Below are 15055 nucleotides of genomic sequence, written 5' to 3' on the forward strand. Positions count from 1 at the left end.
GACTTTATTATTCATAAAACATTCATAAACTAAAGTTTCTTTTGGTTCGTTACCAAATTATTCTTTAAAATGGCTTGATTGATTTCCCATGTATATTCCCCACTTGATTTTGGAGAATATACATGGGATGGTATGATTTAAAAGGTAGATTGTGTGACATAATGTTGAATGAAAAAGGCCAGACACAAAAATGTAACTATTGTATGATTTTATTTATATAAAAGTTTACAGTAACAGACAAAAGAAAAGAACTGTATTGATAGAGGTCAGAATAGTGGTTACTTTTTGCGGGTTGTCAACTGGCAGGGGAAAGTACAAGAGAACCTTCTGAGGTGCTGGAAATGGACTATATATTGATTTGGGTGGTGGTTACATGGGTATATACATAGTAGAAAATTCATCAAGGGGAGGGGGAAGGGTAAGCTGTGACAAAGTGAGAGAGTGGCATGGACATATACCCACTACCAAATGTAAAATAGATAGCTAGTGGGAAGCAGCCGCATAGCACAGGGAGATCAGCTAGGTGGTTTGTGACCACCTAGAGGGGTGGGGTAGGGAGGGTGGGAGGGAGGGAGATGCAAGAGATATGGGAACATGTATATGTATAACTGATCCACTTTGTTATAAAGCAGAAACTAACACACCATTGTAAAGCAATTATACTCCAATAAAGATGTTAAAAAAAAAATTCATCAAGCTGTCCACTTAAGATTTACGTGCTTTACTGCATAAATGGAAGCTATACCTCAATTTAAACAGTGTAAAAATAAAACCCCCCAAACACCAGACTGTATCAAGTACACAAATTGGGTGTAGTTAAAGATGGGGAAAGGACTACCATGAAGAATAGATGGGGGCAAACTTTTCATAGTGGAGCTGCTTTGTGTTTAAGCAACTGTGTGGCAAACCCGAGTATTAGGATTACCTTGGGAGTCCAGCTGCTAGGGGTGATGCTAAGGAAAAGAAAAGCAGACTTTTGTATGTTTTAGGCCAAAGTTAATGTTTGGCTTTGTTGGAAATGTAGATACTGATTCCCTTTTAAAGTCTAAGCATGTCCCATCACACATTAAAATGTAGGTCTGAAGTCAGAGAGGACTCATGAGCTGGAACATGCTCTTTTTTTTCAGAGACAATGCTGCGGACACTATGTCACCCCAATTCGTAGTGATGAGACAGGGCTGAGGCAGAGAAGGTGGAGAGGAGACAGTGGTAAGAATGGAAGCTGCAGAGGCAGAGGCTTGTTCAGTCACTGTTCTCACACCAGTTCTGTTTGGTGTCACTCCACAAACCTTTACGAGCATGTGTCATGGCATTGCATCTGTGCTCTAGAAAGCCCTCTCCCATAGTAACGTGGAGGGGCAAGATTAGAACTCGGGAGACAAGACAATTATGCATTACTCTAAGGGGGAGATGGAGACTTGCAGGAGAACAGAGTCAAAGAGTCATGCTAGAGGCAACTCAGATAAATCCGGCCTTGTGTGCCGGGGGAAGTAGCTGGTAAGATTGGCTGTGAGACAAAGGGAGGAAGGAGGCAAGAACGTCTGGGTCACTGAGTGGGTGACAGCATTGTCTATTGAGACAAGGAAGGTGGCAGATCCGGTATGTTTATGGAGGGGTGAAAGGTAACAAGGTTACTTTTTCAGTGTGCAGAATTTGAGATATAGTCGGCCCTTGGTATCTGCAGGGGATTGGTTCTAAGACACCCCCGCCCCCTGCGGGTCCCAAAATGTGCAGATGCTCAAGTCCTTTATATAAAATGACATAGTACAGTCGGCCCTCTGTGTCTGCACGTTCCACAGGCTGACTGGACCTGCCTGTGAGATGTCCAGGTCAAGAATTCAGTAAGCAGGGGTTTGGTTTTCCTGAGAGGGACCGGTGCAGAATTACAGTGGAAAGTGAACTGACTGAGGCCAGAAGCCTAGGAAATACCTACTTCTAAAAATTATGAAATAAGTTTTAAAATATCATATTATTTTTAAAAACCAGAAAATACCATTAAGCAAAAACAACCAAAAAAACTTTACAATCCCACATAAAGAGTATGACTGTTAACATGGTAACAGTTATTGTATAGCTTTCCAAATCTTCTTTTATGTATGTATACACACACATACATTTTTAACTTACTCTCCATTTCCGTATCTTTTTTCCTCATTACAAAGTTGCACATACTTGTTGAAAAACAAGTATATAAATGTACAAAGTAGAAAGTGGGGAGTTCTGCCACAGTTCTGCCCCCAAAGACCACCGGTGCACCAGTGTTAAGGCTTACCACCTTATTTTTATTTTTTTGTGTTCAACATACTGATTATATTTATTTTACATTCTGTGACTGATAATTCCAGTACCTGAAATCATTGTACGTCTGACTTTGTGGCCAGCTTTTTTTTCTCTTATAGTGTTATTTTAAAAATTTTAACTAAATATAAATATTTAAAACTTTTTATATCAGAAGATTTCAAACATAAACAGAAGTAGGGAGAATGGGGTAATGAACCCTCACATACCCATAGCATAGCATCAACAGTCACCAAATTAAGGTGACTATACCCTCATCTTCTCCACCCCTTGATTATTTTGAAGTAAATTCCAGATATCATATCATTTCATCTATAAGTATTTCAGTACATATCTCAAAAAAGGCACTCTATTAAAAAATATAACTAAATTACTATTTACTAGCCTAAAAATACAAAAGGTAATTTCTTAACATTGTCACATATGCAGTTTGTATCCAGATGTCTCCTATTGTCTAATATTTTAAAAATTTGTTCCAGTCAGGATCCACACAATTTCCATACGTTACAGTTGGTTTGATATGTCTCTTAATCGGTGTGCATGTCTTAAGGTTTTGAAAGGTATCTTCACGTGGCCCTCAGAAATAGCAGACAGGCAAAGAAAGAGGAGCTAACTGAAGAGAAAGCATGATTAGAAGGGTCAGGAGGAAAGCCCTGAGATACACAAAGGCCTTCAAAGGCAAAATAAGAAAGGGAATTTGAGTGGGGAGTGGTCAGCAATGTCAGATGCTAAAGAGAGCTCAGGATGGGGCAAAAAGAAGCCTTTGGATTTAGGGGTCGCTGGGGACTTAGGTGAGAAGCCATTTCAGGAAGGCAGTGGAGTAGAAATCAGATTACAGTAGCTAGAGGAGAAGAATCTGAGATAAAGAGTACTCTATTTTTGCTAGTTTCTCATCAGTAAGTTTACCAGTGAAAAAGGAAAGCGACAGTAGCCTTTAGGGGATCCAGTACTAAGGGAAGGGACTTTTGTTGCTTTTGTTATAAAGGTAGGAAAATTTTGAGTTTGTTTGGGTAGAAAGAAGAGATGGAAGAGAAGAGAAGGAAAGTGGGAATGGGATCAAGAGCGCAGATTAGCTTGGAAAAGGTAGAAGCAGAGTTTCCGCTGAGTATGGTGGGAAGGAAGTAATAGAGACAGGAAAGCTTGGGAATTTGAAGGTGCAGGAAGATATATCTATGCCGCTCTCCTTACTGAAAGTAAACCAGACCCTCCCAGGCTACTACTGGGAGGAGAATCTTCTGGTAGCAGTGCTACCGACCCTGACTCATTCCCCCGAGATTGCTGCTCCCTTTCCAGCTCCCTCCTCAGTAACTGCCACCACTGCCACACTGGGCTGGGCCGGGGCTCCGGAAACCTGCATTCACCCAAATGCCCTGACCCAGTACCTAATTGGGGGCATGTCCTGAAGCCAGTGGACAGGAGAGACAGGGAGGGCTTCCCAGGGGAGGCGCTAAGACCTGAGGAGGAGAAGGTGTGTTGGCAAGGCAAAGGGAGCTCTGGTTGTGGAGTAGGAGAGTGCGTTCTAGGCAGAAGGAACAGCACGTGCAGAGCCCCAGACACATTTGAGACTGCAAGTGGTCAGTACGCTGGGTGTAGAGCTCCAGGCGAGTGTTAAGAGAGGAAGTAGAAGCTTTAAACCAGGGCAAGATCGTGAAAGGTCTTACAGACCGTGCTGACGAATTTAAACTTTATTCAGAGGCCACGTGGGGTCGGGGGTGGGGGGGATTGAAAGGTTTTAAATGAGGAAGTAATGGGCCAACCAACAAGGCATGCTTCTCTCTGACACAGTGTCTGTAGTCCTAGCCATTCATGTTGCAAGTGCCCCCTACTCCCAGCTGGGAGAGAACCAGCCGCCTGTCTGAGTGTTTGCCAAGGTCGTGGACTCCCCTGAGGACATACAGCCAAGGAAACTACACCTCCAGAAGCCTCGAACTTCTCTTGTTTTTCAACACAGCCTAACCAAAGACTCTAGTAACCACTGAAGAGCTCTCACGGGTGTGGAAGCCAGGAGTGGTCCAGCCCTCCGCATTTTAGTGGTGGGTTCTAGGAGAAAATATGACTGCTGTTTCTCATTTATTTCAGGGCAAAGGGAAATGATGTGACTGTGCTGTGACATTAGGAAATCACATCAACACAGTGTGGTCTGTGATTCTAAATGTGTTGCCAGATTGAGAGGGAGACTACGGAGACCGGAAGGAGGTACAGACCTAGGTCAGACTGTGGTTTGGGAGCCAATCAGAGGTGCAGTTCAAAGGACAATTTTTAATTGTTACTAGTGATGCTTCGTAGTGATTCCAAATGCACTGTGAGCATAGGCTGCTTTTAGAGCTATGGCAGGACACTCACAAAGAGACATCCATCTCACCATCTGATCCGGAGAATGACTTCAGTCAAGTGAAAAGCCACTCAGGCAAGTGTGGGAAGACGTGTCCAGAGGTCAGAGAATAAGGACTAGAGGTTTCGCAGTAAATGCCAGACTACTGCCTAAGAGCAGGCACTACCTGCCGCAAGTTTCAAATATTGAGACATGGTCAGCCTCTCTGAGCCTTAGTTCTCCATCAGTAAAATGATAGCCATGTACCAGATGATCTTTTAGATGTCTTCTAAGCCCCAAATTCTATGATCTTATGATTTTATAATTCTAAGTTCATTTGACTTAGTTCATAGACCTGATCCAAATGTATCCTTTCCTTATCTTAAGGCTCTCTTGTCTCAAATCAACTCAGGCAAACTAACAGGGCAAAAAATGTTGAATTATAGGGATGGGACTGAGGCAAGGTTAGGAGGGAAGCAATTTCATTTGACACTAACTGAAATTGGGTGTTTCTATCTATATTCTCTCATCTTCTAGAGAAGAGAAACCCTGGGAAGGGCTGGTGACCTGAGTTTTCTTTAGCCTGTTAGGAAAGTTAAGAGCCAATGGCTTGTAAGTGGCCAGAATGTTGTGACGGTCCAAGAGAAAACTGAAAACAACTTGGTGTTCTTGTTTAGGGTGGTTCTATTAATGCCACACATTAGATATCCAGCAAGTAGAATGGACTTCAAAGAGCTCTTAGAAAATGTCTGAATGTTTGGGGGAATTGAGGATTTTGTTAAAGGCTATCTAAATGGACTGTCAATAGAATGTATCAACAATGTACTGTTTCTTCCTCTATACCTCTATCAACTTTTTTTTTTAGGAACACAGGTAATAAATCAATACATTCTTGTTATTAAAATAACCTGAAATAATACAGAAGTATACAGCTGTGGAAGATAGCTCTCTTCATCACTACGCCTCCTCTCTGCCCCATCTCTCTTTGGAGGTACCCACCATCACCATTTGGTATCCTTTCATTTCTTTTTTCCTGCCACCTCCTCAGTATTTCAGCACACCTTCCCTCTAAATACCCAATCCTTGGAGACCAGTGATAAGAAGAGGACAAGAAAGAATGAAAAGTTTAGAAATTTCTACATCCACTAACCAACTTGGTGCCAGTGGTCTGAAAAGAAAGAAAAATACAAAAAATCATTCCCTTGAGGTGATATCGTGTACATGCTTTTAGATTCTAACCTACTCTACAACCTGAATATTGCCAGGATGTTGGCAAAAACTCCTGGAAGAAGAAAGTACCAAACTGGTTAACTTTATCATTCCCATGGGAGGTATTTCTCTAAAATGATGACTTTGTGGGTAACCAATCCCAGAAAAATTTTAAAGGAAGTTGTTTCAAAACTGTTGTGTTGACAAAGAGATGATAAAGAGTATATATGCATGATTAGGGAATGACTAAAATCTGGGGAAAAGTGCGTCTACTTACTATATCTATGCTTAAACTTGACAGAGAGACATGTAACTGTGGGCAGAGATTAAGCTTCTGGGTGGTGTTATCAACATGGCATTGTTTCAGGCAGAAAAATAAACGTCATAATCCACAATGGTCACCAAACCAATGTATTTGGTAGACACCACAGTTCTAGAAAATGAACTCTCTATGAGGCAGGAACCACATCCTGCTAGTCTTCAAAACGCTTTTCTCTGTTTTCCTATTAAGCATTTGCTGATAATCCTGAGAGTCTGTGCATTGACTGTAATCAGACACCACTTATCTTCAATGTTATAGCAATGCCTGACACAGAGTATGGCCTCAGTACACGTTTATTTGTTGCTTAATTGTGGTCCATTGTTAGTTAGGCCCATTCCTGCTTGGTAATTCTTGTACAAAAACTATAGAGTCAAAGCAACCCTGAGTTAAGTAAAGGGTCCTGAAACCTTCTTCGAGATCCTCAAGCTTCTAGAAGAGTCCACAGCAGTGATAACGAGGTGGCTGCTCGGGAGGGGGGGCGGGCAGGACTGCCTGGCGGGTACACACATGGCTCTGTGGCTAGAGAACCTGTGCCCGGTCCTGGCTTTGGCACTTGTTAAGTGATCTTGGTCCAGTTACTTAATATCTTTCTAAGGTTCAATCTTTCTCATATGTAAAAATTGTAATAATAGTAATATTTTCCTAATAGAGTTGCTGTGAAGATTGAATGAGGTCATGCTTAGAAGCACATAACAAGTACTCAGTAAATCAAAAAATCCTTCCAAACCGATCACGAGCTTTCTGTTTCTTCTGAAGTTACTGCAGCATTTTCAGATGGAAATGTTTTGTGTATGGTGGTATTCAGGGGGCTAGTGATACGTAAAGTCTGATCTTTTCATCTTTTTCTAGATGATTGTACCACATGTAAATAAATGAATTAAGTACAGCTGTGCCTCAGATTCTCTCCAGGACACTCACAGTATGTGCTGGTCCTCAGGTTCCATGAGCTATGGTCATGCTCTGATTAGTTTCCCCCGGGAAAAGGTTCAGTTCCTAATTTTCTCGTTTCTATTACAGTTTTACACCTGCAGTAGAACTCAGAGAAAGAGGAAAGAAAGGCAAAGCTGTTCACTTTGCTGAAATTGATGGTCCAGCTTCAGACAGGTAGCTTAACTTAGCACCATGGCAGTGTTGCTGATAGCACCTCTCAGCAGAATGGCTTAAGCCTCTGCAGACTCTAAGAAAATATCATTCCCGTCATCCTAGGTTGAAATGCAAATAGCCATCAAGGAAGAAACATGCACTATTTCACAGTTATGGTGGGAGTTACAATCATCCCAATGATGTATCCCTGTGATAATTCGGCTATTAGCAAATTTTCAGCTTCTTTAAAGAAAAATCTGAAAATGATAGCTATGCCAAAAATAGATGATTTAAATGATCTATTTTGGATCACATTGGTATTTACCTTTTATGTAAGGCAGTGTGCATTCCTCCTACCCCTAGCATAGTAAATATAATGTTTAATAAAATGTATTCCAAAATGATCCTACATTAAATGAAACCCACACATGACACTCAGGGTCTCCTTACTTTATAGTAAACACCCCATGTGCCTCAGGGTAGATAAAATACAACTAAAACCTTTCAAAGCACTACTATAGACTGTTATATCCCCAAAACAGGTTGACAGATAAAAGGTTTGCTTTAAGAGACGACAAGTCACCCAAAGGCTTAGAGAAACGAAGTCAGCAGGGCAATGTTACACTCCTCGATGCTAAATGTGAGTAACTGCTTCATCATCCTTACATGTATTACCTGGTGTCAACCTCTAAGGCAGCTCTTTGTCCCTCTTTCAATTGTCCATCTTCTCTCCTTTCAGATGTTGCTTTGCTTTTGCTACAAGATACTGAGATGCAGCATATCTGTTCTTTTACAACATTTCTGAGGTAGGTAATGCTTGTGAGACATTTTAGATCTTTTATCCTTTATTTTGAAATCATCCCATCTGATAAGTGATGACAAATCTGATCTTTGGAGAAAGGGCTGGCTCTATGCAAGCCATTCTCTCAGGATTCAGTTTCCAAGACTGAGACCAAAGAGAGGAAGCCAGAAGTTACAGGAGCCCCCAATAAAGTCCAGGGCAAGGAGTATGGTGAGCACGTCGTCAGAGTCCCATTGAGACTGCGCTATGTATGTGTTGGTTCAAGGGTACACTCGTTTACTGAAGATCAGTTTTCTCCACTAGTTAGGTTTGGTTAGTTTTCTCCACTAGTTAGGTTTGGTTAGTTTTCTCCACTAGTTAGGTTTGGTTAGTTTTCTCCACTAGTTAGCCCCAACAAGTACTAGGTGTGTGACTCTGGGGCAGCTTTGGGATCTTCCCGAGCCTCAGTTTCCTTGGATACAAAATTGGAAGTAATGGTGTCTCCACGTGGCTGTACGTGGAAGGTGCTTCTCCTGGCAGCTGCACTTGTAAGTGCTCAGTGGGAGTTGGGTATCCTATGCTGTGGGCAGCGCTCACAGACTCCCTCAGCATTCAGTAAAGGCCGCATCTGGCAAACACCTGAGATTCTCTGCCTGAAGCTTTATTCTATGGCAGGAGCACACTCAGCCTGCCTGCAGGGCTACAGGACAAGCTTGGGGCACTAGGAAGTCAGTGCCCGAGAAGCAGCCTCCAATCAGTGATATGCTGGAGGGAGAGTTGGTAGATAAATATCCCAGCTTCCATCTGTCAGGATAACTCTAAGTTTTCTACGCTGTCTCCTAGAGTCCCTCATGGTACTGAACTACATTGGTCCACAGTGATAACGAACTTGTTAACATCCCCTTTCCATCTCACCTCCCCACTCCCCTACTGATGTTTCTTGTGATCACTTCCTAGTAAACTACTTACTCGCAAATCTGTCTCATGGTGTGTTTCTGGGAGAACCCAACCTAGGACAGGTAGTTATCAATACTGTGAAAAAAAAGTCTGCAATGCTCATCTTCATCCTGCTCTCAAGGTATGGTTAAGGAATGCATGCCAGAGTAAGAATTTCCATTTGGGGTTAGAAAGGAAGCAGCAAAAATCTTGTAAGAATATTTAGAAAGAAAACAAAGCCTTCTAGTTTTAAAACAAATGAGATAGGATTGTAAATCGATGCAGTCTTTTTGGAGAGCAAAACTTATGAAACTTTAATGTGCAGATATTCTATGTCCTAGCAATTTCACTTCTAGGAAGTTACTCAGAGATGTGGCTATAAGAATAATTACTGCAGCAATGTCTATAATATTTTTTAAAAACCCAAATATCCATCAGTAGAGGATTAGTTAAATAAATTATGAGCTATAGCATACTTTATCCACCTGTTTAAAAAAGTGAGGAAAATCTATACATGGTATCATGGAAAGAGGTCCATGTTACACAGGTAAGTGACAGAAGCAAGTTGCAAAGACTTGTATATACCGCATTATCCCATTTGTTACCAAAAAAAACAAAAGTAAGGCATATATTCATGCATGTGTATGTGTGCTGGTGGGGGAGGACCTTATATGCGATTGCCTATGTTCTAGAAGGTTTAGGACGGATTCATGCCAAACTCTTAACAGTGGCTACCACTAAGGAGTAGGATAGTGACAAAGGAGTGAGGGGAGAGTCTTTTTACTTGTTACATTTGTGTACTTTTTTTTTTTTTTTTTTTTTTTTTTGCGGTACGTGGGCCTCTCACTGTTGTGGCCTCTCCCATTGAGGAGCACAGGCTCTGGACGCGCAGGCTCAGCGGCCATGGCTCACGGGCTCAGCCGCTCCGCGGCATGTGGGATCTTCCCGGATCGGGGCACGAACCCGTGTCCCTTGCATCAGCAGGCGGACTCTCAACCACTGCACCACCAGGAAAGCCCACATTTGTGTACATTTTTTAAACAACAACAAAAAATTACCTGTATTATAAAAACACTTTAAAAATGAAAACTAATTGGTAAGCAAAACTATAATTCAGTTGTGACCTCTCAAAAAATTTTGTTTATGAAAATCAGGTTTCTTATATCTTCAACAGTTATAGTAGATAGAATTTTAAATGGTAAATTAGTTGTGTGATGGGTATGGTAACATGTGTTTCTACTTATTCTTGTGTGCCCATATATTTTTTTATGACAAGCTTTATGTTTGAAATATGTTTTCATTATTTTCTTTTAATCTCCCCATAGGAATAAGAATCTTGACGATTTCCTCATGGCATTGTTGTACTATTTATATTATTACTTGGAAAAAATCTCACAGGAAAAGAAACCCAAAAGCTGTGTGGTGTAAGTAGAATTTTGTAGTGTACTTTATTTTTATTGATTGATTTATTTATTTTTGGCCACGCCACACAGCTTCCGGGATGTTAGTTCCCCGACCTGGGATCGAACCCGGAGCCCTGGCAGTGAAAGCACCGAGTCCTAACCACTGGACTGCCAGGGAATTCCCTGTAGTGCACTTTAAAGCTTTATCACTGCCAGTATTAAAACTAACTTTTGTCTAGGGTAAAGAGATGATGGAAATTTAAAAATCTTGGAGTATACTAAAACATTTTACAGGGAGGGGTTCACCAGTTTTAAGGCTCACTGAATAATTCAGATGGGTATTCTGTTAACTAAATATTGCAAATAATATAGACCAGCACTGCCCAATAGAAGAGTATGCCCAATATGTGAGAGCCATATATGTAATTTAAACTTTTCTGATGCCATATTTTTAAAATGTAAAAAGATACAGGTGAAATTAATTTTAACAAGATATCTTATTTAACCCAATGACTCAAAAATATTATCATTGCAACCTGTAGTCAATACTAGGAAGTTATTGATGAAATACTTTACTTTTTTGTAGTAAGTGTTTGAAATGGTGTCTATTTTACAAATACAATATACCTCAATTTAGACTAGCCACAGTCAGTGCTCAGTAGCTACATGTGGCTCACAGTTACCATATTGGACAGTGCAGATAGAGATATTGTTTCTGTGTTTGTCTTGCTTACAAAGTTCTTGCTAAAGGCTTTGTAAGCATCTAATGAAAAAAACTAAGAATTTAAAAAATTAACAGATATGACCAAAATGATATTACATATCATAGAAGAAAACGACTTCTTAGGCTACATGTGAAGAATTTAATCACTTTAGGTGGAGGTGGCTCGGAGCTATACAGGGCAAGAATCTGGGAACTCAGAGTCCAGAGCAGAACAATGCCTCTCAGGTTTGGTGAACTTTGCAAGCCATGGAACTTTCCCAGTGCCCAGGCTGCCCTCCCCAGTATATGTGGAACCGACCCAGTGATTTTGCTGTTAGGAATGCTGGATAGAGTCATCAATTTGTTGTTGTAGAATGTTTTCAAAATGCAAAATCCTTGCATATAAACAAGCAGTTTGAAAAATTTTGTGGATAGATAAATGTCTTGGGATAGCAGTTTTGTAAAGAACCAAATAAATAATTCAAACACTACTACTACAGTAAAGCCATTATAATATGCAACATCTAGCAGAGCAGCCAGAGAACATGAAGTGTTTCTGTGGTAGCAAGCAAATGGGCTCAAGCCAGCTGTGGGCTCAGAAGGTTTGAGGAGTCTTAACTATTTCCAAAGAAGAAATTTATTAGATTTTGATAGCATATTAGCTTATATTTTGTATGTTTTTTTCTAATTCTGTGGATTGTTGCTAATCAAGCAGAGACGTTGGGGGGGCGGGATGAATTGGGAGATTGGGATTGACATACATACACTCTTGATACTATGTATAAAATAGATAACTAATGAGAACCTACTGTATAGCTCAGGGAACTCTACTCAGTGTCCTGTGGTGACATAAATGGGAAGGAAATCCAAAAAAGAGGGGATATGAGTATATGTATAGCTGATTCACTTTGCTGAACAGTAGAAACTAACACAATATTGTAAGGCAACTATACTCCAATAAAAATTTTTTAAAAAAGCAAAGACATTGTTTAATTTCTTAATTTATAGAAATAGATAACAGAAGAAAGGTTTCTTAGTTATTTTAAAAATATACTAAAGGGCTTCCCTGGTGGCACAGTGGTTAAGAATCCGCCTGCCAATGCAGGGGACACGAGTTTGAGCCCTGGTCTGGGAAGATCCCACACGCTGCGGGGCAGCTAAGCCCGTGTGCCACAACTACTGAAGCCCACGCACCTAGAGCCCATGCTCCGCAACAAAAGAAGCCACCGCAATGAGAAGCCTGTGCACCGCAACGAAGAGTAGCCCCTGCTCGCCACAACTAGAGAAAGCCCGCACACAGCAATGAAGACACAATGCAGCCATAAATAAATTTCAAAAATTATTAAAAAATAATAAAATAAAATATACTAAAAATTATTAGAACCCAGTGATATATGGTAGACTTTCATGGAAGGAATCAGTTACAGAATGACAAAGAAAAATCCAAGCCTTAAAATTAATGGTTCTGTTGTGTGATTCTAAAAAAAGCATAACAACTTTTCATTTTCAAGCTTCCAGTAGTCAGTTGGTTTATTTATTATAATAGAAACAAATATAAATTACATTGAGATATCTGGATATAAATAACTTTAAGAAAAAAATTAATTTCCGTCAAAATAGTGAGGTATAACATAGGGATAATAGTAGCATTCACATTACAGTTATTGTCCAGATTAGATGAGTTAATGCATATTATCTTAGCCTAGTGGTTGGCCCTTGGAAGGAAAGCCTATAACCTGTGAGAGGAGAGCAGGAAGAGTTACAGAAGGATATTAAAGATACACTTTGATGGTCTTAGATGACTAAATGCCCTAATTCCAGAAGAAAAAACCTTATCCCCATTTAACGGATGATGAAACTAAGGCTCAGAGAGGTTAAATGGCTGTTGTACATGCCAAGTTAGTGATGGAGCTGAGGCTAGAATCCAGGTCTCTAACTCCAAAGTCTCTGCCTAAACCACTGTGTGGTGTCCCCACATCCCTTACCAATGAACTCGGCTCTCTGTCCCTGAGTTTATCCATTTGTAATTAGGACTTACATCTTCTGAACAAAGGTACAATTATGTATGCAGTTTTAAACGTCATAAGTATTTTCAAGTTATTACAATCGTTGTAATCATAATTTTTAATGGTGGCATAACTTTCCATCAACCTACTGTATGTTAATAACTTATTGACCTACCTATTAAGAAGCAATATAGTATAGTGGTTAAGGGTACAGACTTTGGTGCCTGGCTTCAATCCCACGGGGGGACTCATATGTTAGGTTAATGTCAAATCCTTAAATAGTACTTGGCTCTATTACTACAGCCTGTATTACTACTCCTATTATCCCTCTATTTTATATATTTTGGGAGTCTCCAGTTTTTCTGATAGTCAGATAAATAATAATGGCATTGAATATCTTCATGCGTTAGATTTCTCCCCTAACTTTGGATGATCTTCTACAAAGAATAAATTTCCAGGAGAGATTATTGGATCAAAGTTTATGACCAATTGTATGGCACTTGAAATTATTACTAAAAATTTTTCCAAAGGGTTATACCTGGGTTTATTATTTATTTATTTATTTATTTTTTCTTCTTTGCGGTACGCGGGCCTCTCACTGTTGTGGCCTCTCCCGTTGCGGAGCACAGGCTCCGGACGCGCAGGCTCAGCGGCCATGGCTCACGGGCCCAACCGCTCCGCGGCATGTGGGATCCTCCCGGACCGGGGCACGAACCCGTGTCCCCTGCATCGGCAGGCGGACTCTCAACCACTGCGCCACCAGGGAAGACCCCTGTGTTTATTTTAAATGCCAGGCTCTACCGAGACCTACTGAACCAAAATCTGGAAGAGGGGTTGCCCTTGGGAATTTGCACTTTTAGCAAATACCCCAGGCAATTCTTACATATATTAAATCTTGAGAACCATTGGCGGAAACGTTTCAAAGCATTTCTTCGTTGTTGTTTGGTTTGCTTTGTTTTCAACAGCAGAAGAAGAGATTAACTATAGGCAGGTCTGGCAAAGCAGGGGTGAGGATGAGGGAAGGCAACAGGGAGGCAGGCACAGTGATGATCACTGGGGTGCTCGTGGGTGTGTGTGTTGGGTTTATATGATATTTGGGCATTTAAAGTTGGAACCCACCTTATCTATTCCAGAAACTCATTTTATTCCAATTACTCACAGGCCTTCTCACCACAGTGATAATGTTTTGTGCTTTGAAACATCCGTATTATCCTTAAACCCACCACCTTTCCCCACAGCTTATCCTCATGCAGTCAGTCTAGTGGTTAACATCAGAAGGGGCAGGTTGTCTTTCTTGTTTAGAGTGCATTTCGTTTGGCTTTTATCTATCTGAAAATAAAAAGGCAGGGACAAAGTTAGTGACACTTCATTTTTCAATAGCAATCATTGGAATGTATTGTCGGCAATGTTTCCTACTGTACTGTACAGCAAAAATGTCTAAAATTAGGCTTCAGACATGCTGTAACCTAAAAACAGGTTGCCTTTTAGAAAGTACATTTGCAATTCAATTGGAACTGGGGCTGTGTTTTCACAGGGAAACAAGATGATTGTAATTGATGCCAGAGTTCCCAGAGTGGTATTCCACAGATGCCACCTTAGCAAACACAGAACTGAGGGTGGACAAACATCGAGTAGTTCAAACATGGAGCCCCCGAACTTAGTAATAACATCAGAAACCCAGGGGAAGCTAAGGTGGGAAAGAGTCTCCATGGCTGTTCTAGCAAAACAGCAGGAAAATTGGCTGCTAACTGCCACAGAAACTAGTATAGGGAATTTGTTAGTTGAGCTGTTCTGTATAAATTAGGACTTCCTGTGTATAAAATTGAGGATACATATACAATTTATAAAGAATCTATTAAAAAAGTGAATATTCAGCATAAACTTGAGATGCTGATTACAATGATAAATATCAAAGGGCTTTGAGGAACTTTCTCTGCCACAGCTCAAATAAAATAAATGCAATGATAAGTGAGGTGTGCTGACTCAGGTTTCTTTCAAAATAG

At 40.6% G+C, this 15055-nt stretch overlaps 1 protein-coding gene across 1 annotated transcript in view; it reads left to right on the top strand.

Moving 5' to 3' along the window:
• PPP1R36 (protein phosphatase 1 regulatory subunit 36) overlaps positions 1-15055 on the top strand; it is a 31227-nt gene that overhangs the window by 2989 nt on the left and 13183 nt on the right. Inside the window, 4 exon segments of the mRNA XM_060293489.1 lie at positions 7158-7244; positions 7766-7863; positions 7963-8029; positions 10266-10364. Coding sequence (XP_060149472.1) covers positions 7158-7244; positions 7766-7863; positions 7963-8029; positions 10266-10364 — 351 coding nt within the window.

This window comes from Globicephala melas, chromosome 2 (genome assembly GCF_963455315.2).
Source record: "Globicephala melas chromosome 2, mGloMel1.2, whole genome shotgun sequence".
Taxonomy (NCBI): Eukaryota; Metazoa; Chordata; class Mammalia; order Artiodactyla; family Delphinidae; genus Globicephala; species Globicephala melas.